Source organism: Gilbertella persicaria (assembly GCF_025201335.1).
Source record: "Gilbertella persicaria strain CBS 190.32 chromosome Unknown B0P05scaffold_19, whole genome shotgun sequence".
In the NCBI taxonomy this organism is placed as follows: Eukaryota; Fungi; Mucoromycota; class Mucoromycetes; order Mucorales; family Choanephoraceae; genus Gilbertella; species Gilbertella persicaria.
In genome coordinates, this window is record NW_026251980.1 from 182,738 (window position 1) to 210,268 (window position 27,531).

Here is a 27,531-nt window from a genome sequence, read left to right on the forward strand (position 1 = left end):
AGTATTGTAGAACGAAACAGAAAAAGTTGACCTGTTTTAAAGCTTGGCACAAAGGGAGCGCTTTCTAAGAAAATCCTGAGTTTAAATAAGTATTTTAATGTCAAAAACTAGAGTGTTAATAAGTTTGTAACTAATGATTGAAAATTATAATTAAAACTAACCAAGTGATGCTGGTAATAAAAGTGATAATTATAAAAGTAGTCTTGAGATAGTATGTGTGTTTTTTAGAAGTTTTAGAGAAAAATGGGGAGAAATGAAAGTGAATGAAAGAGTTGTAATTAAGAATTACACTCTTGGTTACACGTAAATTTACATAATGACAAAATAATGAGTCTCAAAATAAAGGTGCAGATTGCAAAAGTTCAATATTCAGGTCGTCACAAATCAGAATGGACTAAAAGTGCCTAAGAGCAAAGAGTTATCAAAAGAGCATATTAGTAAAACTGGTAGATAAAAAAAAAACGACACATCTAATGATGTAAAGAACATAACATGTTTAATATCAAGATAAAGGGTTATCCTTCAAAAGTGCTTTTTGAGCTGTAGCGTACACTTTTTATAGAACTTTTGCAAACGTGACACTTTAAGTGTGTTTTGTAGAACTAGAAAAGCAGTCCTTACTAAGACATGTTATATCCGAAATGTCTCTATCAATCGCCAATTGCAAAACAATTAGACTTATCAAAAAGGGGGATATATTTAAAGGAGAACAAATATGAAAAGCAGTGGTTTATCTCAAAAAAGCAGAATTTACACGAATCTGTAAGCAGATAATTTTCGTATTGCTTTGATGGCTTCGTCGAGTATAACTTGACCATCATATAAGCAAGAGTTGAAGTGATGGCACCAGTAGGCATTTCAAATAGAGAAGAAGATAGCAGAAAGAATTTCAAAGCTATTAAGACGGAGGTATGTATCCAATAGTTGGTAATGATCGACGTTCAAAGCGATTACATCCAGGTATAGCGTAGGAAGAGAGAAGCGAGATGGGTGTTTAAAGTATAAATTGATGGCATTTTACCATATGTTTTTGTTGGCCATGCATGTAAGCAATATGCGCTCCAAAGTTTGGAGTAATCCACAAAATACACACTTATCATCCGGTACTTGCAGGATGGAGGCGATAATTGTCTTGATTGAGATTTTGTTGTGCAAAAGACAATACCACAGGTTCCTCGTACTAACTGCCATTGAAATCCAAAGGAAAAGCCTAAATTGGGCAGTATCTACGCTAGCCTTCATCGAGTGTGGATCAGGAAGATGTCTCGAGTACATTTAGCGGAGCTCAGAGTTGTTACAATTCAGTAAAGCTTTATTGTTTTAGAAATTTTGGTAAAAAATAATTTATAAGTCTAACAACATACTTTTTTGTAGTCCTGTATTAAATGTGTCTCGTTAGGATAGAGGAGAGGGGAGGGAAAGAAAAAGAAAATATAATAGAATCCAATCTAATGAGTTTTTACATTGGCGGAAGCAATATAACTATCTAAATTTATATTATCTTAATGGAGGTCTGCGGATTATGAACTTATTTCAAGCCGTTGTAGACAAATTTTTGTAGGTATGGTTCAAAACTAGCCGGCAGATAGGGATCCAATGGACGAACCAAATATTCTTGGAAGAAAGGCAAGAACAGCAGCGAACCATCTTTATATGCCCTGTGAGTCCATGGCAATAGTACATGACTATTGCATTCCTGTCTTTTTTTGAAGAAGGATCTATCTTCAGAAAATAGGAGGTTTTTTGCAGTCGAATGGCTGCATTATCCAGGATTTGAGGACGTATTTGCCCAGGATAGTAGAGGTCAACAAAAGCGACTTCCAGACATGCAGGCAGATAGAGCTTCCTATCGTCCCAGGAAGAAGAGAAAGGATAATCATCTATTGTTTTAAGAATGACAGAGAGCATGTGTAAACCAGAGAGGTGAGTAAGTTTTATGAGCCTTGGGAAAAAGCAAAGGTACTTTATAATAGGGACAGTCAAAAACCGCTTGGATATACGATACAAGTAGCTGTAATAAGAAAGCAGAGATAAGTCAATTAGTGAAATTATTGTGGAGGATGGCTCGAATGTACCGATTTTGGAGGACCTTCTGCTGTGTAGAGACGTCCATCACGGACAAACCACCAGCAAGTCTGAATGATGAATAGTTGTCTTACGCAGGGAAGGAAAAATTCCTTGGTAAGCGAACCGGTAAATCATTGATAGGAATGGGATCTGGATAGATGAATTGGTCCAAAGGAGAAATTGAAGTCCTGTATTACTATCATATTAGACATGATGTCAAGAGGAGAGTCAAGTGAGTCAATGAGATCCATAAGACTTTGAAAGAAACGAATACGGGCATTATCTATATTCGAAGCCGGTGCGTAAATGTTTAACATGTAAAATGGTTGAATGTCAGCTTCTCCAGTAACTGTAAACTTCACCAAAAGTGTACGATTACTGTCTGAGATTTTTACACGATCCATTTGAAGGCGTTTGTTGTTATTCACGAGACCACATTTGGTAGTCCATATTGATCGATAAGCTTGTAATTTATAACTGAGTAGAACTGTCGAATCTTGAAAATCAGGGATTGAGAGGTTTGTTTCTTGGAATGCATATATGTCGAGTTTTTGTAGCTTTAAATAACGGGTGAGATTGTCTGTCAACTGCTCATTGTACCGTTTGTGAAGGGTAGGACAGTTGAGTGAGCCCAGTCTGATATTTAAGCTTTTAGTATTATTATGTTAGAGAGTACGATTCAAAGGGAGAAGAGGCTTTAGACAGCACTCTCCCTCCTTTTGGCCGATGTAAACCGGAGCCTTTAAGCATAGCATTCGTTTTGTTAGCTAGTAGGTCAATTTCCTTTTTAGCACACTTGGACCAAATAGCGGCCTTTCACAACTCGTTCTTGTATGTAATAGTATCTGGTGAGTCTCCCTTGTCGATGTTGGTTTGGTTGATACTGAAACCTTCCTTTTCAACTTCTTGCATCAATTCGTCCGAGATGATCTCCTCGGTTTTGACTCTTTCAACCGTAGCTTCCTTTTCTTGCATTTCCTCATTCTTGAGCTGATCCTGTTCTTCCTACCCCAGAGCTTGCCCATCTACTTCAGAATGATCTGGGATTACAGTTGGTTCGGTTTCCTTCAAAGACTTTGCGCTTCCTTCGATATCACCCATAAAATCTTGGAAGGAAACAGTCATTGGTTTGGCCTGATGGCTCACCACTAGGCTAGCTTTTGCAACCTTTCTCTTGCAATTCCAAGGTGCAAGGGTGCATTCGGCTCTCAAATGCTCCGTGCTACCGCATTGATAGCAACTTTTCATACAGCTGTTCAGAACTGAGCAGCTGGCTCTGTTATGATCATCAACATGGCAATAGTTGCAAATGGGCTTCATGTTGGAATATACTAAATGAAGTTTACAGTCATCATCCCAACCGGGGATCTGAGGTGACAATGTCTTGTAACTGACATTTTTCTTCTGATTCAAAGTAACAAATTCTTTTCCTATAAACAAATTACTATCTGTAGTATGGCGGAGACCAATTTCCAGAACCACGCTGTAGCCTTGGAAGATTTCAATCAATTGAGGCCTCAAAAACTCCTTATCCTCGAAAGAAATGTTGAAAATGCCCGCTCTAACCATAGTGAAAGTGCGGTCCATTTGAATACGTCGGTCATGTAGGATGAACTTCTTGTTCAGGGTCTCCTCGCGTTCTTTAGTGATTCGAAAGTTGATTTCGACAAAGTGCTGCTTTTGACCAATGTTTCTGGTACGAAGACCAAGTCCATTGAGATACTGATCTCGAAAATGCTTGTTCATACTTTTGTCGCTAAAGTTCATACCGTTAAATTCACTGGTAGCGATGACAGTGGAGTTTCTGGCTGTAGCCTCGAGAAATCATTTACGAGACTGAAGCGAGTGGCGATCAGCTGCCTGATCGTCGATCTCAAAGGCATGTTGACTTTGAGCTTTTACAGTTTGTGTAAGATCGAAATGTAAACAGTTGGTTGTTTGGATTATGGCGTAAGCTATTGGTGTTTTTACCAATCAGATTCCCGTTTTCAGAAAAAGTGTTGCTTAGCAGAAAAGCCATGATTGAAGATTTGTAAAGGGTATTATAAGGACCACTCTGTAGCTTTTTTTTTTTTTTTTTTTTTTTTTTTTTTTTTTTTTTTTTTTTTTTTGAACTGAAGCTTAGAAATTTACCCTGCAGGGCCCAGTCTTAATCTTACAAATTTTCACCGGGCATCATTAAGGACAAAAGAACGATTTTTTGACTTTTTCACAACTTGCTATATTTTTGCATAAATATATTCTTTTATGTATGCTAAAACAGAAGAAGCACAAAAAAAGAGCTTGTTTTGATAAACACTCACCCCTACAGCGGGCTGCCAATCCGCCGCTAGTGTTATTATTATGCTAATAAGTTGTTCCAGAAAAAAAGGTAATTTACATTGGAGGAAAAATCCAAGCTATGATTTAAGGCTGTATTATAAGCTTAATACTCAAAAAAGACACAAACTGAGGATCAAAAGCATACCAAGTGTGCAATGTATCTAATCAAGTCAAAAGGTATGTAGTAATCACAAAATATCTATGTTTTTAATTGTATGGATAGGAAGATCTAATACAACAATTGAACTTCTAGTCAATTACTCCTATACTCTTGATCAAGGTGTTCTGAAAAAGAAACCTCAAAATCATTATTTGCTATCTGTACCTGCTAAATGTGTACTATCGTTATTGAAGAAGAGCTTTGCTGTCAAATCTCTATCGGCATAAACAGCATTAAGAGAAGAAAGATAATTAGTGTTTTCGTCTTTGTCTACAGCTTCAATAGGAACCAATAAAAACTGATTTTATTCATAGTCAGATTCACGAGAATGAAAAATCAGACAAACGCGTTTTGTGTTTAAACCAAAAAAATAAGAAAAAGAAAATGTCTATTGATTTCAATACTTTGGAAGATATTCGTGACAACTTTAGCCTCAGCGCCTCTAATACAACTACGTTTGCTGTTGCTACTCGAGACATAGATGAGATCAATCTTCTAATTCAAAAAGGACAACAGTTTGTAAGAAGAGCAGCACAAGATAATGAAGAATCCAACAATACAGAGAAGGTAGATTAGATCTATCATGTTTGCTGGCTCATTTTCTTTGATAGGTCAATGCCCTAGATAATAAATTTAAGCAACTGATTGATTTAGAAAACAAGCTTCAATGTCATAAAAGTACACTAAACATAATGAAAGAAAGTATTACAAGAGGTGAAAGAATAGTGCGTTCAGAGTGGCTTCTTCATTCTCTTACATAGCTTCTATAGAAAGACGTATCAGACGATTATCAAAAGCAGAACCATGCTGAAATGGATAAACTAGCAAGTAATGAGGATAGCAAATATCATAATCATCCCAGCTACGTTAAATTTAGACAAGCTATTTGGGTAACAAGCTTCTCTTTTGTTGTATGGCATATTTACATCCTTATAGAATATCAACCATCCTGATGAAATGATGCCTAGTTTAACAGATGTACAAGAGGATGATGATATCGTGATGGGCCCTTCAAAGATTTCACTCAAATGTCCTTTAACAACGACTTGGTTTGAAGAACCGGTGACAAATGCAGGATGCAAGCATACATTCTCTAAATCAGCCATTCTCTCACTCTTGCAGAAATCCAATGTCATCCGCTGCCCTATTCCCGGTTGTAATAGCTATATTCAGAAAAACACACTTTCTCCTGATGAAATGATGGTAGACAGAGTCAAGAGAGCAAAGGCAAGAGAGACACAAGAACAACAATTAAGTCAATTCTTTGATGTAGAATAGATCTCTCTTTATTATTATGATACATAAAAATTACACTCTAAAATCACATTGGTTGTTTGTACTAGAGATGAAGCCCATGGCTCTTGCACGCTTAATAGCCTTTGCTAATTTACGTTGATTCTTTGCGCTAAGGCCAGTTTGTTCACGAGGCAAAATCTTGCCCATGTCAGAAACAAAGTGTGTTAGTAATCTAAAGTTCTTATATTCATGAAGAGGATCAAGACCCAACACTTCAAAAGGATCTTCAGTGGGTGCGGGCTTTCCACGTCTACGGCGTAAAGATTCTCTGTAGCGTGCATCGTTCAAATCTTCAGGGTGGTAAGTGTCACCTTCATGGTGAACCTTTTGATAACGTTGAGCAGCTTCTGAAATAGGTTTGATCTTTTGCTCTATATATTACTATTAGTGTACTTTGTTTCGGCTTATGTGCTTACTGTTGATGGAATCTGTGAGTAATTCAATAGTAGCTTGCTCTAAAGCTATTTTTAAGAAAAGGTATGTGTGAGCAAACTGAAATGACAGGTGTCTGATTGAACATTTACTTTCTTTAGCATCAGGCATACGTTGAGTGGCTGCAAAAGACACTTGGGTGGTGGGCACAGGAGCTCTAACAGCTCGAGAAATGGTTGAAAATGCACGGATTTGAGAGAGCATGATAATTGAACAGCAAAAGAAAGAGTGAACAAGGGGTCTATGAGACTGGAAAAAAATCTCCAAATGTCGGAGTGTCAAATACGTTTGAATAGTGACTGTTCGTCTTTTGACAAATTCGATGCTATGGACAAAGAACGGAAGATGCTGCTGTGTAAGTCATTGGTATTGGAGTCGCATATCGTTCATTTTTTGACAATATTAAAGAAAAGAGAAACTTGGTACTTTAGAGAAGCTTCCTGAGAAGATGTTCAAATAGAAAGCGAGGACTACAAAGGAAAAGGTGGTGATGATTTCAAGTGAATTGACACATTGTTCTTCAGTCGAGAATTGTTTAACACACACTTATTAGTGTAAAAAAAAATAGTCTGCTCATATCTATTTTTCTTTTCCATAAAAAAGTATCGTGTCTTGGTACAGTGGACGACTCCAAGACAACCTTTGAAGCCTCTGATTTTTTCTTGTGTCCTGAGCCAAGCTGGAAATTGAACTTTGAAAATGATATTTCAATTTCATTGTAGGACTCAATGTCACAGCATTTGAATTGATTGCTTTCTGTCAATGCGTAGCAAACTTAAATTGTTTTTACCACTTAGCAGACCCTTTTTAGGAAACAATAAAAAGAGTTCATTGAGTAACTAATCTAATTTTTAGATTTTATAGAGTTTTAAAACAATTATCTTATTCTAATGACTGCACGAACACATATCTTCTTTTACTTTGGCCAGACTATGTTATTGATATTCTGGTGTCCTGAAAACTTCAAAAGGAATTACTCTTATTTTCAGTGAAAGCTGTTTATAGCTTTTGCCTATTTAATCCTCCTTTTTCTTTCATTAGAACTAAATAACACCATGTGTTTTCGTTTATTTGTGTTTATTGAATTGTAAATATGAAATGTGTAAAATGCAAAAAAAGAGATGATGATATTAAAATTAAGCTTCAGTTTGTTCAGCTTCAGTTCTCTTCTTGAGAACAAGGTCGGTGCCAGTCATGCGCTTGTAGATATTCTTGACATCGTCACAGACAGTTTCGAAGTGAGAAGTAGCATCATAAGACTTTGACACAAACACTTGGTCTTCTTTACCGTCTGACAAAGGTTCTTCAATATCAGAGACAGAAATGAATTTATCATGAATAGGGCCCAAGACATCTAAACCTGCCTTGATCTCACTTTCGGGATCTTCAGTTTCAACAATAGTGGAGACAATAGCTAAATACATATCCTTGGGGCAGACAGCGTGGTTGCTGGAGACACTAGCCACATAGACATCGTGGTTGCGGCCCAATTCGTTTTGGGGGATCACAATTTGAACAGAATCAGCTTCACTGGTGTTGGGAATAGGATGCTTTAGGAAACAGATGGCACGGACAACCTTGCCGGTAGCCTTGACCTTGTCCTTGGCATAAGAAGGATCACAGATGATTTGTTTGGCCTTGGCAGTTTCTGTTCCAGAACGAATACCAACTGCAACACCGTTTTCATAAAGGATCTCATCAGCAGCTCTGTCAAGCATGTAGGTACCACCATAAATAGCACTCAATCTAGCCAATTCAGGAGTTTAAAAAAAGAAGGAAACAATCAAAACACAATTTACCTGGCAAAAGATTGAGGGAGTTCACCCAAACCATGAAGGGGATAGATATAAGGACTTTTACCATAACGAGCCATGGAAGCAACATAAAGAACAATCTTCTCAGTGGTTTCACGAGCAGGTTGAGCGAGGTATTGATCGTCCAAGTGAAGTGCCATGGCATGGCCTAAAATTATATACAAAATTAGTATCCAATTAATTAGTACGTGTCACCTGAGATTTACCAATGAATTGCTGAGTAGCAGCTTCAAGACCAAACTTTGCATAGACATCAGCCATTGTGTTCTTATCTAAATCCAAGCCTAATCATACCAAATGAGTCTAGGATGAAATGAGAAAATAATGATTACCTTCATGAGTGGACTCATCAGTATCCTTGTAGTTTTGAATGAATTCAAGGAACTTTTGCAAACGGCGCTTTTCAGCAACACCCAACAAGGAGGTAGAGATAGCTTCCATTTCACTGGCAGGTACCTTAGAAATCTTACCATCCCTGTAGACAAAAGAACCAGCAATTTGTTTGAATTCAAGGTAACGAGTGACATCAGTATGAGTCAAGAAACGAACAATTTCACCATTAGCCATCATGAATTTAGGGATCAAGTCGATATTGTAGTCACGGTCTCGACCCAATTCGGCAGGAACCTCAGCATCAGGTCTGTATTTACGGTAGAGCTGCAGTAACAGATGAATAAACATATATATATATATATATACATATTTAATGCTCATATCGTGCTTACCTGAGTCAAGTTCAAAGAGGCAGATTCACCACCATAGTAGTCATTTCTGTCCATATGAAGCACCTTTTTGCCTTCAACAGAGAAGATACCAGAGAGAATACATTCGGTCAAACCAGTGCCGAGAACAATAATATCGTAGCTGTCATCCTAATTGTCATTCAGCTATTGTTTGGCATATTAATCAACTTACCATTTTATAAAAAGTGTGAAAAAGAAATACAAAAGAAACAAAGCAAGAATCGATGTATATATTTATATGTGTTTTTTATTGAATGCAACGTTCCCAAACTAGGGATAAGAAGGGGCTGCTTAAGCCAATTGTAAACGTGCCCTCATTTGCCTAGAGTAGTTTTTGCTTTAAAACAACGTGTCTGACGCAAACCTTAAACACGAGAGATTGTACGGTTTTTGGTGTTTGAACTCATAGTGGTACAAATTACTGAATTCAGTCTCCTCTTTGTTGATTCGTGAAATGTTGTCACATTAACGAGCTACATGTGAAAATACAAAAAAAAGTTGCATTGAACTCGTCAATAACTGCCATTTTCTCTCTCCCCCTTTTTATCATTCAAATGGCCCTAATTGAGCTACAACAATATGTCAATGACATTGACAAATAAATGATGTGCATTATCATTCTATTGTTTTCTTTTACAAGTTGCTTGGCGACTTTTTCTCTTGTTTATTTAAATCATGGTTCATTCTCTCTCTCTCTCTCTTCTTCTTTTTTCTCTATTTTATGATGAGTAACAACAGTTATCCTTATACATCCAACAAAAGCTGTTACCGATTATATGCTGGTCATGGAAACTGGATCAATCTCGGTGCAAAAACCACGCAAGACTTGTTGCAAATATTTGGAAAAGGTGAACCTTGTCGGTATCAATTAGCTCCTGGTCTTTCAATTGACATTATTCCGCATGATGTTGACTGTAATAGCAAAAATATCGATATGGTGGGTTTAATGCGTGCTGATCTGGTCTATGAGCCTCATTTGATGGAAGGCCATGTTCAACAGCTCATGTCACACTATGTTCGTAATTTACTGGAGAAACAAAACATTGTGGATGTCTTTCCTCCTACTCGACCCAGCGAAAACTTACCTATCATTACGTCTATTCCAACCCATCGTCATTTGAGTTTGGTACCTATGGTGATGGGTGCTGCTCGACGAGGCCCTAAAGCGTATCAACCCGCTTATGCAAGAACAACACCTTCCACTTCTTCTGCTTCTTCCACTGCATTTACACAAGAAGGAAATCATACGCCTATTTCTTCTTCTTCCTTCTCAAGCGATTCTTCACCTACGCGAAAGAGAAAAGCCAAAAGTGTAATAACAAGACGCAAACAACCAAAACAAACCAAAAGCGCGCCCACAGTTGAACTCTCATCTCAAAGAATGATAGCAGCGAGTGACTATTGTCCTTCAGCCATGAATCTACGCTTGTTTGCTAATTTTCCTCAGCTAGACAATACCATGGATCAAGACTATCATTACAATCATCCAAACAATACCCATAGTAGCTTACTGAACAATCATTCTCTTCCTCCACCACCTCCACCACCACCTCCTTCTTCTTCTCAAGTATGGGCTCAGCCTTATTCGAGTCGTTCAACTCATAACAACAATTTCGACTTTGATTTTAATGTCGAGTTTGATCAATCGACTATGCATCGTCAATCACCTACGGATATTTTGCATGAATACGATCGTCACTTTTCTTCCTCTTCCAGCTTTAATGACCAACAACAGCCACAACAACCAACGCAACAACCACAGCATCACAATGAGCTATATTCGATGCCACATGCCTTACTCAGTGAAAACAACAATCAACAGACAAGTTCAGAACCTCATCTTGAAAGCTATGTGCCTAGCTCACCTATTCCAAGTAACTGGATTGATCCCGCACAACGCTCCAATTGGCCAAAGACCAAAACCAGTGAATCTATCAAAAAAGAAGTGACAACATTACCCGTCTTACTTCAAAATGAGCCCCATAACAACATTTTATTAAATAATGAATAAACATGATGTGGTCAAAATTGTAAAGGACATCCATACATAGTCATGGTGGTTTCCGAAATTTGTCTTTGAATAGCATGCAAGTGTTTCCTCCAATGACTTGTGTCAGGATGATGCTTCAAGAGAAAAGCCATGTACATCACTAACAGCTGTACTTTTTCCAAGTCTGAACCATGCACAAGCTCAATCAAGTAATTGGATACAGTAATGACGTCTTCAGGTTCAGGCTCATCTTCAAATGAAGAGACCCAAGCTTGTAGCAAGTTTCGAATGTCGTTGATGTCTGTCATGTCTTGTAATACAGGCCCTTTGTTAAAAGCAATAATTTCATCAGGTTCTATAGGTTGTACAGTGGGCACCTTTTCTGTTTTCTTTTGTGCCTTTTTGGACTGACGATGTTCAGCGAGTATTTCTTGGTGTACATCTAATTTCAAAGGTCATTTCATAGACTTGAATATAGCATACGTACCTTGAGGCAATGCCTTCAAGACATCAACATCAAAAGGTAAATCAATCTCAAGTAATTGTGTAAGTGTTCCTCTTGTGTGGTTTTTAGTTACAGGAGGTTCATGCATAGATATGTCCTGATTTCCATACATTCGAAGTACTTGTTCTCGCATGGTGTCTGGTAATGCAAGTAAATAGTTTGGATCCAACTTAGACCAAGGAGGTAATTCAGGCAAAGGTGTACTAGAGTCTTGCTCGTTTGTGTTTGTGAACACCAACTGATGATTTGATTTCAGTTCTTGTTGAACAGACACTGGTAGCTCATTAAACACATCGATATCCACTTGCTAATGATAGAACTTTCAGTATGGCATAAATAGTTAAAAGCCAACTTACCAATTCATCTTTTTCAGGTCGAGTACTTGATTCGCCTGCTGGCTTGAAAACAAGTTTACCTTGATCGGACACTAGACATGTGTTATATGACATCAAAGTGTGTTCCACTTACCCTCTTCTGGTTGGTTATTCAGTTTAGTGACATGAATGCCTAGGCCACGTATATCCACACAATCAAAACAAAAGGACTTCAACATGCCATAGACTTGTTTAAAAATCATGTCTGCACTGTCTGTGAATTCATCTGACGTACATGATTTAGAAAAGCTATCTACACTCCCATGTCCTAAATGCTTTCTAGGTTCGCCTGCGTCTTTTTTTCTTTTGAGAATCTTGATCGTGATTGTTTTTCCTTTCACACTGTATTTCTTAAGCCTGTCTGAAACTTCTTTTGAAAGCGTTTCTAAAAATATCTACTTTTTCTTAGTTTTGTTATTTGAGAGTATCTTCTTGTTACCTTTTCCTCTTGTTCGTCTTTAAGTCGTACTCCCCACTATACTGTATCAGTCATTGAAAGACAATAGGTGACTTACATTGACTTCAGCACTGACAGATCGTCTTTGTTGGCCTGTGCTCAAGGATCGGTCATCTATGCCACGCGAAAAGTTGTACAAGGTTCGCCCCACTTTTGTGCCTAATTTAGACTGCAGTGTGTGTAGTGGTATGCTTCTTAAATCACGTATCACTTTGACATGCTATCATGTTGGATTAACTTGAATTCAACATGTATTTGTGTTTACCATCTCATTTAGTTTCTCTTGTGTTGCATAACCAACCTAATTCAGTTAGTTTTGATTTTTTTCATGGTATGACATACACCAGGTAAATCTGTAATGGCTTGGTCCAACAAGACATCGTCCATATTAAGTTCTGTACAAATAAACTGACCAGCAGGTTTTGCTTTTCTCGTCGACATTCTGGCTAATAAAATATTGGGACCTATGCCAATAGAGACAGAACATCCTGTTGCTTGCTGTACTTCATGGCGTATTTTAGTGGCTAATGCTTCTTCTTGTCCAGCATGCGATCCTATTTCTAACAATGCTTCATCAACACTCACAGCCTGTATTTCGTCTGCATAAGGAAACAAGATCTAGATATAATTGAATCTTGATTTGTATGTTAGGGTTAGCTTACTTCATAAAATTGTTCTGAAATGGCTCTGTATTTCTCAAATTCATAGCTATTGGTGTTGTGTCAATAAATCAACAAGATACACTGACTTACGGGATCACTTGAAGATCTGGACAAAGTGATTTGGCTGTTCCAATCCTAGTAATATCAAATAAATTCATGGCTATCCATGAAGACATACTTACGGCATGCCATTCTGTATACCAAAAGATCGAGCCACATAGTTACAGGATGCTAGATACCTTTAATCTATGGATTCATGCATATTCCATTATTACTTTACCAACATCGCTTGAAGAATTCTCACTGGCTGATTTGCTATGAGATACAGCCACCTTTATAAGAAATAAAATAAAAGAGATAAACATCATGTATGTCATATATTCTATTTCTTACAGGTACATGAACAAGATGAGGTCGATCTTTTATCCCAACAGAAGCAAAGAAACAATCAAAATCCACATGCCTATCTTTATATTAGTCTTTTATAATGAATATGGATCTACTTGCATCACTAGACGAGGACACAGTGCAGTCGGATTTTTCAATGAGTATTTTTGATGCATTTTATCCACAATATCTTTTGCTTCGGATTTCCAAGTAGAGAGATAATGCAAACGAGAGGATTCATAGTATTGTTTGATGAATTCTGTCTGTTGAGGAAATGCAAGTTCTTTTTGATTAGTGGATCGTGGGACAAGTCGGTATGGTTGCCATGGTAAAAGTTGCTTAGCAGCCACAGATTCTACAATCCATTCAGGCTTTACCACTTTGTAAGATCTAACAGAAGATGTGAGATCAAGTCACATGATCCATACTGTACCGAAATTCTTTTAATTTAGCATTGGTTAAATTGGTTGCAATGATGTGTGTCACACTTAACTTTTTTACTATGTTGTCTTATGAGTTTACAATTGAGAATGAATGATACTCTACAGTAATGCTGATAATCTCCTCCATGCTGTAATATCATTTTACGTAATTCACTTGAAGGTGGATTTGTATAACCATTAATATGAATTGTCAGACCTACAAAGATCTGTGCTGCCTGACTTGCTTGATCACTACTTAATCCAATAAGTGACATGAACACGATAGAATACTTTACATTTCTTGCTGTTGTCGTTTTAGCTTGTTTTGCTTATTTTGCATATATTTTCGAAATTCACCAAAGTTAATCGCACCATAAGGATCGCTTATTTCTTTCATATTACGTAGTTTAAAAAAAAAAACAAAAAGATAGAAATAGCTCTCTTTTTTTATTTTATTCATTTCAGATGTTTCCTCGATCACCTCAAGATGAACTACCAGAAGGTGGCTGTCAACTGATGGATGGCTTTGGTATCTTTATTCAACTTTGCTTGGCAACAACTGCTTTTTCTACCTTAATTTATAAACGACAAAGAGAAGAGCCACGACGTCCGATTCGTATTTGGTACTTGCCATAAACAAATAAAGTACTCATGTAGACATAGGGCTATGGATGTCAGCAAACAGTTAGCAGGTGGTGTGATGATTCATACACTGAATGTGATTGCAGCTGTCTTTTTTGGTGTTCATCCAGAAGAAGGAGTCAAGTCCAACCCATGTGTATGGTAAGTGGCTTTGATGAAATAAGGTGATTTAATATACAGTGTGTAGGTACTTTTTGAACATCTTGGTCGATACAACGGTGGGGATTGGGATCTTATGGCTCATCTTGACTGGGTTTAAATACCTTGTGGGCTATTTAGGTCTATCTGGATTCCAGAGTGGTGTCTATGGCCCACCTCCTTTGACAGGGCAACTGGTGCAATGGGCTAAACAGTTGTTAGTCTATGTTGTCAGTTTGTTTTTGATGAAAATGATTGTGATTGCTATTTTTCATTTGTGCCCTTGGTTATCTGATTTTGGTCAATGGGTGCTTGAATGGACAGTGGGTAATTATAAACTTCAAGTGGCCTTTGTGATGCTCATGTAAGTATAAATGCTGTTTGATGTTTAGTGGCTTATCTTATTAGTTTCCCCTTGGTAATGAATATCATGCAATTTTGGGTGATTGATACATTTATCAAACATAAATCAGAACATACTAGTCCAATTATTCGATTGGATAGAGATGAAGAAGATGCAGAAGCATTGCTTCATCATGAAGAAAACGAAACAGACCCTCCACCAAGATACAGTATAGAAAGTGACAGGAGAAGCAATGTATTCATCGAGGCTTCTTCTTCAAGTGATTTACCAACATCAAGGGAAAACGAATACGAAATGAAATCAAAGAAATAACGTATACCCACACACACACTATGTACAAAATAAACAGCATCTCCTCTTCTTTCTTTATGTTAGGATAAAGTAGAAGATATAAATAAGAAAATAAGAGACAATAGGGTCAGAAACCATGGTTGAACCAAGGCTTGTTTGTTTCTCTGGCTGTTTAGGTTCTACTGTGGCTGAATGAACAATGGCAGGACTGATACTCTTGACTTGTGTCTGTTTCTTGGCCATGGTATCACTCACATAATCTAATCCAGCAGCAGTGACTTTATAAGGTTTAAGATCATTGAGACAAGTATCCATACGAACAGGTGTATAGCCTTCTTTATAAATGATCTTCATCACACTTGAGACAGCATCCAAACTACCTGTTTCGGGAATATCATACTGAATAGAAATAAATGACCCTTTGCCTTGATGAGAAGTCTTGTAGTTTGTGAATGTGCGCTCGTATTCTTGTCCAATGAATTCGGGTGTCTTGTGTAAATAATCTTTCCCGTCGAGATTATAGCCCACCAAAACAAATCCTAATTGTTTAAGTATGTATTCTGTCCGAATGTCACTGTGTGCACTGAAATGAAGGCGAACGTATTTAGGAGCCACACCAAGAATGGAGTGAATCATGTCTGCGTTATGAATAATGTCTTGTTGAATCTCTTTGTCAGTCATGGAGGAAGGGTTATTGGTTGGCAAACTGTAAGTCATGCCGATAAAATGACCTGCTTTGTACAAGTTCTGAAGGACAGTGGCGTACCGTTCTTCTTGTAACCTAGATAGAACATGAGATTACTGTGCTACAGGTTGTCTTGTTGTACCATTTAATATTGACAAAAAAGTTAGCAGGTGTACTTGCATTGTTCAATTGACGTGCAATACGTGCTGTTGTATCACTTGGCCCTTCACTCTAGACCCTCCAGAATCAATATATATATATATATATACGCTATTTATATTGCCACTTACATAAGTTATAGCCAATTGTCCTTCTGTTTTACATCGCACCACTTGTGGAATAGCTGGACGATTGCTATCATTCAATGCTTTTCTTTGCGTAAATACAGGTAAATCTATGGAAGGATGAGCTGTTGAAGTTCTTATGGCCCATCTACCTAAATCTGGATTATAGTGAATGCCTGCTGAAGCAAACGTATTTTCTCTTTCTTCTACAGTCAATTCTGATGCTGCCACTTGAATCAAAAGACATAATATCACTATGAAACCATAAGGAAAGTTTCCTTTTCTATAGGGCTTTACCTGCTATAGTAGCAACAATATACTTGATCATTTTATACATTTTTTTTAAAAAAAAAGAAGAAAAGAGAAAAAGAAGACAATAAGAGCTTTAAAGTACATTCGGATTATTTTGTATTTATTTGTAGTAATAATAACTCTGATTCTGTACACAAGTGTTGATATGTTTTCCAAAGTGGTTCAAGTGATGAATACGTAAATTCTTCTGGCTGTTGCTTGTTGTCTGTAGCTTGCCCTTCTAACCAAGTCATGATAAGTTTAGTTAATAGTTCTGCTTCATGGTCTGTTAAATCAGACCGTTCTGTAAATGACAACCATTTTTCACTTAGGGCTTCTTTGGCTATAGGATCAGACCCAATCATTGCTTGTGCTTGCTGAGCCAATCGAATACCATCTTCTAATCCTCTTGTTCGGTAAGAAGGTTGACATGCTTTTGCATAAGCAGTGTCATTCATGATCTGTTATTAAGGTCAGTAAACAACATGTATACTTGACACTTTACTTGAACACAAGCCTTGCCATATCTTTCAATCAAGGGTTGAAATGACAATGCTTCTAGGCCATGATATGCTTGATACACATCTTGATTCAGCATCAGCTGTGTCTTCCATAAGTCTTCTTGTTGTTTTGTTGCCAATAAAGCATCTACTGCACGACTATAGTCTTTTTGTACGAAATAATCCAAGGCTTGTACAATCCATTGACCCACATTTAAATAGCGATTGTATTCTTGCCAAATAATTTCCAACTCAGGATCTGATAGGGAAGCTTCTTCATCCAGTGAATTCTATTATTATGAGTGAATAGCTTTTGTCTGATCGCGTACCTTTTCGGAAGAATACAGTAAATAAAAGTGCTCTAAAGCAGACTGATTTTGAGATCGAGCCAAAAAGGCTTCAAAACTAGTGTAAGGTTTAGTTTTAAACTAATCTGTTTCTTTCTGTCAAACTACCTTTTTAAGAAGATAGGATCATGCCCGCTCAACTCAGTTACTTGCTCCATACGTTGTTCCACTGTAGTCTTGAGTTGATGGAGACTTTCGCCTGTAAATACCTGTGATTCCGCAGGCACTGCTGTACCCACCGAGCCTGTATCGTCAAAATACAGGCTGGAACTTGTGGTAGAATGTTTCATGTCTTCCTCTATTTCTTGTTCTAGTAATGTATGATCTAATTGGACAAAATCAAACAATGTCTGTGGTACACATTGGCTCAATTGGTCTCGCGTGAATTGAGGTATGGCCTGAGAAGCATATAAAAGTGAGAAGGGAGGTGTAGGATCATCCAACATGGCTTGATCTGATACAGGCACCACACTGGCATCACAAAATTTAAACCAGCCGCCCTTGTCTTCCACAGGTATGTCTGGCAAAAGACTGATTTCACTCGGTTCTACATAGACATAGGCCCAATAATGACCTGTGCCATGTTTACCATCATGATGCAAAGTGGCTCGTAAGTCATAGGGGTGTTGTTTCATATCTTCAAAGGCATGCGTCATATCTTGTTTGATCTCTTTCACCTTGTTCTTTAAGGATGTTAAGCGCGCCTGAATACTCTGTTGTACAGTAGATAAAATGTCTACCATTTCTTGTCGGTCTTTAAAATAAGTCATAGTGTGTGTCAAGATGTCCAGTCGAGATAGACCTGCATTGCCTTCAAGCGCCTGAATCTGTGCCTCTAGAGCCACTATTTGTTTTCGAGAGGATTCAATCTTTTTAAATCCTTCTAGTGCTCTTTTTTGGTCTTCTTGCATGTATCTGTCCATATAAATGGTGGTGTCAATCGTATAAGGTAAGTCTGTTGTGTGAGGGGATGTTCTGTTCTCCAATACAACCCAAAGCAAAGGAGGAATTTGCTTAAATGTAGTGAATCGATCATTGTCTACATAGATCAAGGGGTCCAAACAAGCATGAAATGAGTCCATGCCATGATCAAGGCGAATAGATAAATAATACACTTCATCATCATCATAGTCACTTTCTTGTTTATATTCAATACGAGCCTTGAGCAAAAATAAACTAGTGATGTCAGTCATTTGTTTCTTGTTAATGACTTACTTTCTAAAGATAGGCACAAAATCAGTCTGTGTTGCTTGTGTGGATTGCTCATCCACTTGCACAAGACATTGGATCAACATGTCGAGAAACCCTTCAAATGAGACATCAGTGTATTCCCATTCACGCGGGGACCGTTCCTTCTGATTCAATGCTTTGACAAGGTGATATGAGTGGGCATAGGCACGTTTAGTGTGTTGCATGTAACCAAATAGTTTCTGAAGTTCAGCAAATGATCTCATTAATCTCGACATGGGTTCATAGGTTGGTTTCACGATGGGTGCATCCTCTAAAGATAATTGGGCCATAGGTGTTGCTTCAGGTGAATCCAATGGAATCAAAGAACCTTCTTTGACAGTAACGGGTGGTGGTGTGGTTGTTGTTGTTTGAATCATGTCGATTGGTACAGGGTCGCCTAATCCTCGCCAATAGTACTGAGGTGTTCCCCATCCGGAAGGGAATGGGCGAAATGAAAGGACAGCATGTCTGAATGCAGTAATATGAAACAAGGCTTGTAGGACAATAGGTACATAAGCAAAATTATACAAAGGTGGTCTTAATCCAATAGGTCTAGTCAAAGTAAGTACAGGTTGTGTATGATGTACCTACATGTGATCTTTTGCAAGTCGATCTGAAAGATTCTCGGGATCCGTCCACCAAGTCAATGATACATCTGCTTTCTTCTCGTCCACAGACGTAAAAGGCACGACACTCCATGAAGCACGATCATAGGTAGTATCCTTCGTCAATGGTGCTTCAATAGAATAAATAACATATTTTTCATAGAATGCTTACCCTGTTGTGTCGATGCTGTTTCTTGACTTAATCTTAACGCTAATTGTTCATCACTTTCCATAGTGTTCTATCACTCGATAAGTATTTTAATAATATCAATACTATTCTTGCCTGTGGAGTATCTTGCTCTTCATCACTTAGATCAGCACCCGAGAAAATGTAATCAGCTGCCAAAGCAACATCATTATTGTACCTCTATCTGGGTCAACATGAACTCAGTTGTTTCAGTTACTTACAGCAAGTGCTCTTTTGGCTTGTCCTCTTGTGACACCCTACAGATAGAGGATAAATAAATAAAGCGATTCAACATGGCTTTGTACAAACCAAATCTTGAAGTTGGTTAATGGCTTCTTCCATGATGAGAATGATAGTAGAGAAGTCCTTTTTTTAAATTACGAAACTTTAATGCCATACGTCACGTCGCCCTTTGAATCCATGCTCAGGTGCCAGTGTTGCGTATAGGCATACATGTATATATACAAAAAAAAAAGGCAGAAAAGCATCACTTGTGTACATGAACAATAGTTCGTTTATCATGTTGAAAGCGATAAACATCGTATTGATGATAAGCTATCGTGCCTAATTATGCATGCATTGATGAAAAAAAAAGGGTGTCTTTTTCATTCTCCGAGCTCAGCAGTCGACATGCCTTTTTTCTTTTCTTTTTTGGAGTTTTTCATTCATATTAGTATTCATACAGAATGAAGAAGAAAGAAAAGGTAATGCAAGTCTTTATAGGCTCTACTTACACTATATATAGGTGTTACTTATGGGTAAAAGTGGGTCAGGAAAGACCTCGATGCGTTCTATTATCTTTAGCAACTATATTGCTCGAGACACCAGAAGACTTGGCGCTACCAGTAAAATACACGCACAAAACAGAAAGAAACAAAGGAACTTATTTTTATATTATAGTCGATGTAGAACATTCGAATGTTAAGTTTCTTGGTAATCTCGTATTAAACTTATGGGATTGTGGAGGGTAAATCAAAGTATAGTGATGATTAAACTGACTTTATTCTAGTCAAGAAGCCTTTATGGAAAACTATTTTGCTTCTCAACGAGATAGAATATTCAAGAATGTCGAAGTTCTTATTTATGTGTTTGATGTAGAAAGTAGAGATTGGGAAAAAGACCTTCATTATTATCAGTCTTGTTTAGAAGCCATCCTTGCTAATTCCAAAGAGGCTCGTATCTTTTGTTTGATTCACAAAATGGATTTAGTACCTGAACATCAACGAGATCAGGTAAGCAAAAAAGACATTTGGATGATGTTTAAAGATGAATTAGATTTTCGAACAAAGAGTGACTGAATTACAAAAACGATCTGAGCCATTGACCATTCAAGCCTTTCGAACAAGTATTTGGGATGAAACGTTATACGCCGTAAGTAAGGAATCACTCTAGTTTTTGTATTAACATAAGATAGGCTTGGTCTAAAATTGTGCATTGTCTGATTCCTAATATTCGAGTGTTGGAATCGCATTTAGATCACTTTTGTCGTATTTGTGATGCAGACGAAGTTGTTTTGTTTGAAAGAACGACTTTTTTGGTGATTGCCACTGCTGCCACCATACCACATCAAGACCATCATCGATTTGAAAAGATCAGTAATATTATCAAGCAATTCAATTTAGGATGCAGGTAAAATAGACAAAAAAAACACACTCGACTTAGTGCGTATCTCTCTAGTCGTTCACAAACAAGATTTAAAAGTATGGAGATAAGAGGCAGTAGTTTTACTGCTTTTATTGATGTCTTGACAAACAATACATATGCTATGATTGTTATGTCAGATCCAACTATTCGTAAGTTATATCCTATAAAAAAATACAGATGCTTATTGTTATATAGAATCAGCAGCTACTTTGCTTAATATTGCCTCTGCTAAAAAGCATTTTGAGAAACTTGAAGCTTCAAGATAAACATACAAATAAACAGTCTCTTTATATATATGTAAACATTGATAGTTCAACTAAGGAGGAGGAGGAGGAGGAGGAGGAGGAGTACAGACTGCTTTTAACCATATGGAAAGAATTAAGTAAGTTTATTGAATATCCGCTGAACTGATGTATAAATGCAGGAACAGGCTAGTTTTGGTTGACATCTTTATCATGTGGTTTGTATGCATTTAAATGCCTTCTATTTCTTTCCTTTTCTCTCTTTTTCTTTTATATATATATATATATACTTATAGAGATTTTATGGATCCCTTGACAGAAGAAAACTTAGCTCTTCATACAAAACATGTAAGGACAAACATAAAAATAAAAAACTTATGTCTACTTAGTTTCCACCTCAAAAAGATGCACGAAAACACAATACTCGCTTATACGTTGAATCACAACTATCGATAGCCATCCAACCTAAACATAAACGATGGTTTCAATCCCTTCGTTTCGATATCATCAAGAAAAAGGTCCGCTTATTTTCATGCTCAGTTAGTCACGCACCGTTCTGACAATAAACTAATTTATTCAACTTGGACCACTCTGCCTTCATCGCTACTCTGTTGAGCAAGTTCAATCAGACGAATACAGTTATAGCCATCTTGAGGTGTGACTTCTAAATGACCAGGATCTGATTTCTGAATGGACTGAGCAACATTGTTATAATAGGATAAATAAGCTCCTTTTTCTGTCTCGACTGTGCCAACAAGATGAAGACCCTGAATTTCAGTATCAATCGTACCATATCGTGCCTGAGATTCAACACCATACTCTGGATCAGAAGGTAATTTACCAGACTTGAGTTGATCCTCTTGAACGTCCAAATACTCTTTTCTAAAAGAACCTTGCATACCACGCAAATTGAATCGCAAAACAGGTGTATGACGAGCCAACATACTTGAACGCAAAATAGCTTTGAATGCATTGTCATAACCCAGAATGATAGTGAAGTCATCAGCCACATTGGACTCCTTGAGCTGACGTTGGTTACTGACAGTGGCATAGACTGTCTTGGGCATGCCAAACAAATGAAGTGCTTGATCAATCAAATGAGCACCCAAGTCGTACAACATGCCAGATCCAGGTTGATCGTTTTGTTCTCTCCATCCGGGCTTGACGAAATTACGGAAACGGTCAAAGTGAGATTCGTATTCGACCAAGCGACCCAATTGACCGCCTGCTACGAGTTTCTTGACAGTCAAGAAATCACCATCCCAGCGACGGTTTTGATAGACACTGCAGATACGGTTGGTTTCTTTGGCTACCTGAACTAGTTCTTGGGCTTCTTGAGAAGTAATCGTGAAAGGCTTTTCAACCACCACTAGAGTAATCATGAGTGATGCCTTTCTTTTTTTTTTTTTTTTTTTGTATTGTCTTACCATGCTTGCCGGCCTTCATGGCTTCTTTAGCAAGAGAGTAGTGTGAGTCGTTAGGTGTAGTAATGACCACTAAATCAATATCAGGATGGGCAAACAAGTCATCTGTTGATTTAAAGACTTGGATCCAAGAATACATATCTTTAGACTTGTCACTCTTGCGTTCAACCACACCGGCCAAATGCATAAAAGGAGAAGATACAATTAAAGGACAGTGAAAAGTACGGGCAGACATACCTATAAAAGATAAATAAGTTGATTGCTGTTGTTGTTGTTGTTGTTATGCATGCTTACTTACCAAACCCAATCACACCTACATTTACTTTGTTAGAAGACATATTACTTATAGAATCAAACGAGAAAAAAAGAAGAAACGACTCTATATTTATAAGGGTTTAATTTGACTGCTTTTATGTCATGCTTGCCTGTTTAGGTAACAGGGTCTCTGTTTCCCGGCAGTTTCCCGTAAGGTTTATTAGTAATGTGTAGAGCCTGTCACAATGGTATTTAACAAGTGAACATGGTTACATAAGAACCCAACTATTGATACAAGTCATTTAGTGATACAGAGACTTGTTCTTTGCAACTATGTTTATAGCCTTCATTTTCGTAGTTCGAGCTAGATGAGCCATACAGATCAGATAGGGTTTAGGTGAATTAAATAGCAAGGACTTCATGCTCAGGCTCATCAAGTGTTTGTCTTATGCTTATGAATGCTACAAGGTAATTATCTTCCAAAGAAAGAATGTGTCATCAGTACGAAGAGGAGGGATTATTCGAATATTGAGCAAAAAACAATACTGTGTCAGGTTAAGGAAACACTTGACTTTATGACTATTTCCTAAGGCTCTTTCTTACTCGACACCAACACAAATTGACTATACATGTTTGAGCAGAGGAAAGGTGTCTTTTTATTCAAACTTGAGGATAAATATCCGTTTATTATTCTTAGTTTCTAACTTTTATTGTCAAAGGCGCCCTTCAATAACGGAGTTTACACGTTCTGTAAGCAACGCAAGAAAAAAAAAAATTTGAATTTGTTCTCTTTTTTTTTTTTTTTTTTAAATTTTCTTTACGCGTACACATGTTGGATCCCAAAGACTTTGAAGTAAAGCGTAACATACTTGATCATGTACTAAAAACAAAATATAGGTTGCTTCTCCACCTTCTGATAGTACTTCTGGCTTAGAATTTTCTTCACAAGCTGATTTTTTGGCTGTTTCTTCTTGGGATAATCAAGTAAGTCATAAAATAGACGATGGCCTTTATTAATTCAAACAGATTCGCATCTATGAAGTGCAACCTTCTGGTGCCACTGTGCCTAAAGCAGCATATTCACATGAAGCTCCTGCTTTATGTGTCAGTTGGAGTAAAGTAAGGTGTATTGATGAATAATGACACTATATTAACCTATCTTTAGGATGGTACAAAAGTAGTTTCTGGTGGTGCAGATAAAGCAGGCAGAATGTTCGATGTTGCTACAGGCCAAACAACGCAAATTGCTCAACATGACGATACAATCAAATGTATTCGATTTTTAGAACAAGGCAATGTGGTTGCTACTGGTAGTTGGGACAAGACAATCAAATACTGGGATTTGCGTTCACCTCAACCTATTGGTACAGTTCAACTTCCTGAGCGTTGTTATACAATGGATTCAAATGGCCTTTTGATGGTTGCTGGTACTGCAGAAAAGCATGTCTGTGTATTTGACTTGAGTAATCCTACTGTCATCTTTAAGGTAATGTATATAGGTTTGATCCATTAACTGACACACACACACACACACACACATATATATATATATATGTATATAGCAATTAACATCTCCTTTAAAATGGCAAACACGCGTTGTTTCTTGTTTCGCTGACAGTAAAGGGTTTGCTATTGGTTCAATTGAAGGAAGAGTGGGTATTCAATATGTTGAAGATAAAGATTCTCCGTAAGTACAATCAGATATCTATGGTTTACACTTACATGACTAGTAAAAACTTTTCTTTTAAATGTCATCGTGATGATGCCAAGAATGTATATGCTGTCAATGATATCAGTTTCCACCCTGTTCATGGTACTTTCTCAACAGCGGGTGGTGATGGTACTGTCAGTTACTGGGATAAAGACTCTAAGCAACGTTTGAAGCCATTCCCTAAGGCTAATGGTCAAATCTCTCATACAGCTTTCAACAGAAACGGTAGTATCTTTGCCTATTCAGTCTGTTATGATTGGTCTAAAGGCTATAAGCAAGCATTACCAAACAATGTCAACAAGATTTATTTACATGCTGTCAGAGATGATGAAATTAAACCTCGTACACCCAAGAAGCGATAAATTATCACTCTTTTAAAAAATATACATTTTTTTTTCCCACTGCATAATCCTACATGTGTGTGTATGTATATTTATTTGAAACATCGAAAAGGAGTTTAAATCTTAAGCGAATGACATCGACTCGTACCTTATTTTTTCTCTGTTTCTCTCGTTATTTTATTTTTAAAAAAATGGGTGAATCAAGAACTGAACTATTAGCTTGGATGAATGACTTGTTACAACTAAACTACACTAAAGTTGAACAAGCAGGAACAGGTAATAAGCGTGTCTGTATCATTCTTATATACCAACTTGTTATAAAGGGGCTGCTTATTGTCAAATTATGGACTCTATCTTTAGTAAGTAAACGACATACATCAAAGTAACTGACAATGATATACGTATAAAAAAAAGATGATATCCATATGAATAAGGTCAAATTTGATACCAAACATGAATATGAATATGTCACAAACTATAAAGTGCTTCAACACACGTTTGATAAACACAAGTAAGTCATGAAAATTACGCGCCTCTATGGCTCATTGATGGCTTTTGAATAGGATTGATAAGGTGTGTGTGTGTTTGTGTGTGTGTAATACCAACGCCTGTTGATGCTAAGTTTCTTTTCTTCTAGATTATTCCAGTTGATAAACTCATGAAATGTAAATTTCAAGATAATCTCGAATTCTTGCAGTGGGTGAAACGATTCTGGGATCAAAATTTCCCTGGTGGTGCCTATGATGCTTCTTTGCGTAGAAAAGGAGGGGAGGTGGTGGAGGGGGAATGACTAGTATGGCTACAAAAAGTGTAGCACCACGATCTTCTGCTGCAGGTATGGCACGTAAAGCAGTCAATCATAATACCAATAATGGAGGTCAAGTAGTGTTTGTACTACACATGAACTGATGTGTTTTATAGTCCGTAGTACGCCCACCAGTCGCCCACCCACATCAGGAAGCCGTGCATCCAATAAATCAGGAGAATCAGCAGCAGTCATTGGCGACTTGAACAAACAAATCACAGAACTCAAGGTGACTGTAGACGGACTTGAGAAAGAACGCGATTTTTATTTCGGCAAGTTGAGGGAGATTGAGATCTTGGTTCAAGAACAATTGGACGTGGCTGAGCAAGGGGAAGAAATGAACTGTATTCGAGAAATTCAAGCTATTCTTTATAGAACAGAAGAAGGATTTGAAGTTCCTCCTGAAGGTGAAGAAGGGGAAGAATTGGCTGAGGAATATGATGATGAAACATTTTAAGTTTTATTGATATAATTCTGCATTGAATGGTGTACCAAATAAAAGTTCCCAACTCTTAGGAGGTATCCAACGGGTTAAGCTTAGGTCTATTTTAAGTAGTGTGTTGATTAAACTAGCATATTCAATACTGTCTTGAACATTGTCTATAAAAGAAAAGAGTTAAGTCTTGTATGGAGAATAAGATGACTTACCGCCTTCAAGAGCAAACATGATAAACAAGGTAGTTTGAACTTGAGAAGACAATTGGTCATATAGTTGCTTTGCTAAACCAGCACCTGGTAAATCCAATGACTTCTCGCCTTCTTGGCTCTCTTCAAGTTCCATGTTTTCCAAGACAGGAACACCCAGTGTGACAGCACGAATAGTCAATTCACCTTCGCCATAGACTCGAAAAGGAGGTCCACTGATTTGTGAATCAAGACGACGTGAAGCATCCATACTAGTCAGAATAACCACTTGAGAGAATTGAGTAGCAAATGCTGTGATTTGATCAAGAAATGCTTGTCTTTTGCCCTTGATGGTGGGTGAACGTTGTTGAATGCAAGTCCATTTTTGATCGTTTGACTGGAATACTAATGAACATAAGTGAACAGTAACGTATGGCTGCATTACCTTCTATAGGAACAGTGACACCAGTGTTGTTGTTTTCAAGTACACCTGAAACAGGCATCAATGTATCTTGATCGATATAACCAACACGCTCCAACTTCAAGCTATGGATAAGCAAGTCAAACGTAAGCTGAGGCACATTACCAATGGAGACAGTAGGCTACATGTAGATAAATAACGCTTACTCTTTTTACATATTGCATACCAAAAGAAGAGTAGATCCCTTTAAGAGATCTGCGTTATAGTTTTCGATAGGTATAAACGACATGCTTTAAAGTTTAAGAACAAGAGCATTGCGCGTATACTTTAAATACAAAATTAAAAAGTGACCGGCATAAATTTGACTTGACAAATAGAGCCAAATGGAACCATTCTAGTATTCTTTTCAAGCAAAACGATTGTTTTTGCATAGGCAGATAGATTTTGAAAGGATAGAACAGTAAAGAACAAAAAAAAAACTAAGGTTGTCGTAATCCTTTTCAGATGAAAGATGTCATAAAATGATGCTAAAGGACATTGTGTTTAAATATATATATATAAAATGTATAGAGACATTGATTTAAGCAATAATCAGATTGTCATTGTTAAAAAATAAACATATACATAGCATGGCATAACCACGCAAAAGGAGTATAAAATATGCTTATATATACATAAATCACTCCAAATACCTTCAAACAGTGTTTTGCTAACATTTATGTTTACTCTGCTTCATTTTTTGGATTTTATCGCGCTATACTCAATGGATTTCAATAAAATTAGTACTACCAGCTAGATTTAGTACTATAGTATATAATTATGTTGTTTGATTCTGAGGTCTTTACTATATATTACTAGCCATCATGAAT

General features: G+C 37.3%; 16 protein-coding genes across 16 annotated transcripts; 7 read left to right on the forward strand and 9 right to left on the reverse strand.

Annotated features, from left to right (window-relative positions):
- Nucleotides 1-581: 581 nt before the first annotated feature.
- B0P05DRAFT_541145 (uncharacterized protein) lies at nucleotides 582-1,345 on the reverse strand. The gene is made up of 3 exons (XM_051578144.1): nucleotides 1,114-1,345; nucleotides 961-1,045; nucleotides 582-909 (listed from the first exon to the last, which is right to left on the reverse strand). Exons 2-3 carry the CDS (start codon nucleotides 1,014-1,016, stop codon nucleotides 651-653), a joined length of 315 nt encoding a protein of 104 aa, XP_051435002.1. The 5' UTR covers nucleotides 1,017-1,045; nucleotides 1,114-1,345; the 3' UTR covers nucleotides 582-650.
- Nucleotides 1,346-3,072: 1,727 nt separating this feature from the next.
- On the reverse strand, nucleotides 3,073-3,891 carry B0P05DRAFT_469866 (uncharacterized protein; the record flags this gene model as incomplete). Its single annotated transcript, XM_051574516.1, has 1 exon — nucleotides 3,073-3,891. A coding segment is annotated over one exon (819 nt), but the record flags the coding sequence as incomplete, so codon positions are not given.
- Nucleotides 3,892-4,899: 1,008 nt separating this feature from the next.
- B0P05DRAFT_541152 (zinc-finger of the MIZ type in Nse subunit-domain-containing protein) lies at nucleotides 4,900-5,861 on the forward strand. Its single transcript, XM_051578145.1, has 4 exons — nucleotides 4,900-5,116; nucleotides 5,161-5,274; nucleotides 5,320-5,439; nucleotides 5,486-5,861. Exons 1-4 carry the CDS (start codon nucleotides 4,934-4,936, stop codon nucleotides 5,825-5,827), a joined length of 759 nt encoding a protein of 252 aa, XP_051435004.1. The 5' UTR covers nucleotides 4,900-4,933; the 3' UTR covers nucleotides 5,828-5,861.
- On the reverse strand, nucleotides 5,858-6,568 carry B0P05DRAFT_596676 (ribosomal protein S18; the record flags this gene model as incomplete). The annotated part of the gene is made up of 3 exons (XM_051583133.1): nucleotides 6,370-6,568; nucleotides 6,262-6,306; nucleotides 5,858-6,216 (listed from the first exon to the last, which is right to left on the reverse strand). Exons 1-3 carry the CDS (start codon nucleotides 6,479-6,481, stop codon nucleotides 5,858-5,860), a joined length of 516 nt encoding a protein of 171 aa, XP_051435005.1. The 5' UTR covers nucleotides 6,482-6,568.
- Nucleotides 6,569-7,303: 735 nt separating this feature from the next.
- B0P05DRAFT_541157 (GDP dissociation inhibitor) lies at nucleotides 7,304-9,095 on the reverse strand. The gene is made up of 6 exons (XM_051578146.1): nucleotides 9,007-9,095; nucleotides 8,817-8,963; nucleotides 8,424-8,748; nucleotides 8,298-8,375; nucleotides 8,077-8,239; nucleotides 7,304-8,023 (listed from the first exon to the last, which is right to left on the reverse strand). The coding sequence occupies exons 1-6, from the start codon at nucleotides 9,007-9,009 to the stop codon at nucleotides 7,414-7,416; spliced, it is 1,326 nt and encodes a 441-aa protein (XP_051435006.1). The 5' UTR covers nucleotides 9,010-9,095; the 3' UTR covers nucleotides 7,304-7,413.
- A 463-nt stretch (nucleotides 9,096-9,558) lies between these two features.
- On the forward strand, nucleotides 9,559-10,763 carry B0P05DRAFT_571499 (uncharacterized protein; the record flags this gene model as incomplete). Its single annotated transcript, XM_051581377.1, has 2 exons — nucleotides 9,559-10,708; nucleotides 10,750-10,763. 2 exons carry the CDS (start codon nucleotides 9,559-9,561, stop codon nucleotides 10,761-10,763), a joined length of 1,164 nt encoding a protein of 387 aa, XP_051435007.1.
- A 184-nt stretch (nucleotides 10,764-10,947) lies between these two features.
- On the reverse strand, nucleotides 10,948-14,037 carry B0P05DRAFT_637337 (uncharacterized protein; the record flags this gene model as incomplete). The annotated part of the gene is made up of 18 exons (XM_051583642.1): nucleotides 13,928-14,037; nucleotides 13,756-13,883; nucleotides 13,643-13,709; nucleotides 13,330-13,599; nucleotides 13,216-13,285; nucleotides 13,103-13,154; nucleotides 13,005-13,053; nucleotides 12,913-12,957; nucleotides 12,823-12,868; nucleotides 12,503-12,778; nucleotides 12,426-12,461; nucleotides 12,219-12,380; nucleotides 12,143-12,178; nucleotides 11,798-12,098; nucleotides 11,686-11,756; nucleotides 11,312-11,636; nucleotides 11,015-11,266; nucleotides 10,948-10,958 (listed from the first exon to the last, which is right to left on the reverse strand). Exons 1-18 carry the CDS (start codon nucleotides 14,026-14,028, stop codon nucleotides 10,948-10,950), a joined length of 2,298 nt encoding a protein of 765 aa, XP_051435008.1. The 5' UTR covers nucleotides 14,029-14,037.
- Nucleotides 14,038-14,056: 19 nt separating this feature from the next.
- On the forward strand, nucleotides 14,057-15,114 carry B0P05DRAFT_86693 (vacuolar membrane protein-domain-containing protein). The gene is made up of 4 exons (XM_051583883.1): nucleotides 14,057-14,254; nucleotides 14,295-14,414; nucleotides 14,461-14,775; nucleotides 14,820-15,114. Exons 1-4 carry the CDS (start codon nucleotides 14,097-14,099, stop codon nucleotides 15,085-15,087), a joined length of 861 nt encoding a protein of 286 aa, XP_051435009.1. The 5' UTR covers nucleotides 14,057-14,096; the 3' UTR covers nucleotides 15,088-15,114.
- Nucleotides 15,115-15,141: 27 nt separating this feature from the next.
- B0P05DRAFT_571502 (uncharacterized protein) lies at nucleotides 15,142-16,282 on the reverse strand (the record flags this gene model as incomplete). Its single annotated transcript, XM_051581378.1, has 4 exons — nucleotides 15,142-15,847; nucleotides 15,894-15,982; nucleotides 16,042-16,187; nucleotides 16,246-16,282. 4 exons carry the CDS (start codon nucleotides 16,280-16,282, stop codon nucleotides 15,142-15,144), a joined length of 978 nt encoding a protein of 325 aa, XP_051435010.1.
- Nucleotides 16,283-16,419: 137 nt separating this feature from the next.
- On the reverse strand, nucleotides 16,420-19,794 carry B0P05DRAFT_541189 (uncharacterized protein). The gene is made up of 10 exons (XM_051578147.1): nucleotides 19,505-19,794; nucleotides 19,417-19,452; nucleotides 19,292-19,375; nucleotides 19,181-19,247; nucleotides 18,995-19,139; nucleotides 18,389-18,955; nucleotides 17,282-18,349; nucleotides 17,156-17,231; nucleotides 16,832-17,116; nucleotides 16,420-16,787 (listed from the first exon to the last, which is right to left on the reverse strand). The coding sequence occupies exons 1-10, from the start codon at nucleotides 19,535-19,537 to the stop codon at nucleotides 16,437-16,439; spliced, it is 2,712 nt and encodes a 903-aa protein (XP_051435011.1). The 5' UTR covers nucleotides 19,538-19,794; the 3' UTR covers nucleotides 16,420-16,436.
- B0P05DRAFT_541191 (ras-related GTP-binding protein A) lies at nucleotides 19,795-21,162 on the forward strand. The gene is made up of 8 exons (XM_051578148.1): nucleotides 19,795-19,899; nucleotides 19,941-20,040; nucleotides 20,096-20,162; nucleotides 20,205-20,427; nucleotides 20,471-20,566; nucleotides 20,610-20,824; nucleotides 20,873-20,988; nucleotides 21,035-21,162. Exons 1-8 carry the CDS (start codon nucleotides 19,882-19,884, stop codon nucleotides 21,103-21,105), a joined length of 906 nt encoding a protein of 301 aa, XP_051435012.1. The 5' UTR covers nucleotides 19,795-19,881; the 3' UTR covers nucleotides 21,106-21,162.
- A 23-nt stretch (nucleotides 21,163-21,185) lies between these two features.
- B0P05DRAFT_86828 (uncharacterized protein) lies at nucleotides 21,186-21,595 on the forward strand. The gene has a single exon (XM_051583884.1). The coding sequence runs from the start codon at nucleotides 21,316-21,318 to the stop codon at nucleotides 21,535-21,537; it is 222 nt and encodes a 73-aa protein (XP_051435013.1). The 5' UTR covers nucleotides 21,186-21,315; the 3' UTR covers nucleotides 21,538-21,595.
- On the reverse strand, nucleotides 21,596-22,995 carry B0P05DRAFT_86993 (uncharacterized protein). Its single transcript, XM_051583885.1, has 2 exons — nucleotides 22,509-22,995; nucleotides 21,596-22,450 (listed from the first exon to the last, which is right to left on the reverse strand). Exons 1-2 carry the CDS (start codon nucleotides 22,738-22,740, stop codon nucleotides 21,654-21,656), a joined length of 1,029 nt encoding a protein of 342 aa, XP_051435014.1. The 5' UTR covers nucleotides 22,741-22,995; the 3' UTR covers nucleotides 21,596-21,653.
- A 561-nt stretch (nucleotides 22,996-23,556) lies between these two features.
- On the forward strand, nucleotides 23,557-24,880 carry B0P05DRAFT_541202 (WD40-repeat-containing domain protein). The gene is made up of 6 exons (XM_051578149.1): nucleotides 23,557-23,613; nucleotides 23,658-23,744; nucleotides 23,787-23,879; nucleotides 23,926-24,246; nucleotides 24,323-24,447; nucleotides 24,491-24,880. The coding sequence occupies exons 1-6, from the start codon at nucleotides 23,590-23,592 to the stop codon at nucleotides 24,831-24,833; spliced, it is 993 nt and encodes a 330-aa protein (XP_051435015.1). The 5' UTR covers nucleotides 23,557-23,589; the 3' UTR covers nucleotides 24,834-24,880.
- A 100-nt stretch (nucleotides 24,881-24,980) lies between these two features.
- Nucleotides 24,981-26,073, forward strand: B0P05DRAFT_541210 (calponin homology domain-containing protein). Its single transcript, XM_051578150.1, has 6 exons — nucleotides 24,981-25,088; nucleotides 25,136-25,171; nucleotides 25,227-25,323; nucleotides 25,386-25,389; nucleotides 25,450-25,567; nucleotides 25,594-26,073. The coding sequence occupies exons 1-6, from the start codon at nucleotides 25,004-25,006 to the stop codon at nucleotides 25,719-25,721; spliced, it is 468 nt and encodes a 155-aa protein (XP_051435016.1). The 5' UTR covers nucleotides 24,981-25,003; the 3' UTR covers nucleotides 25,722-26,073.
- Nucleotides 26,074-27,047, reverse strand: B0P05DRAFT_541213 (PAC2 family-domain-containing protein). Its single transcript, XM_051578151.1, has 4 exons — nucleotides 26,889-27,047; nucleotides 26,687-26,843; nucleotides 26,266-26,646; nucleotides 26,074-26,217 (listed from the first exon to the last, which is right to left on the reverse strand). The coding sequence occupies exons 1-4, from the start codon at nucleotides 26,949-26,951 to the stop codon at nucleotides 26,078-26,080; spliced, it is 741 nt and encodes a 246-aa protein (XP_051435017.1). The 5' UTR covers nucleotides 26,952-27,047; the 3' UTR covers nucleotides 26,074-26,077.
- Nucleotides 27,048-27,531: the final 484 nt, after the last annotated feature.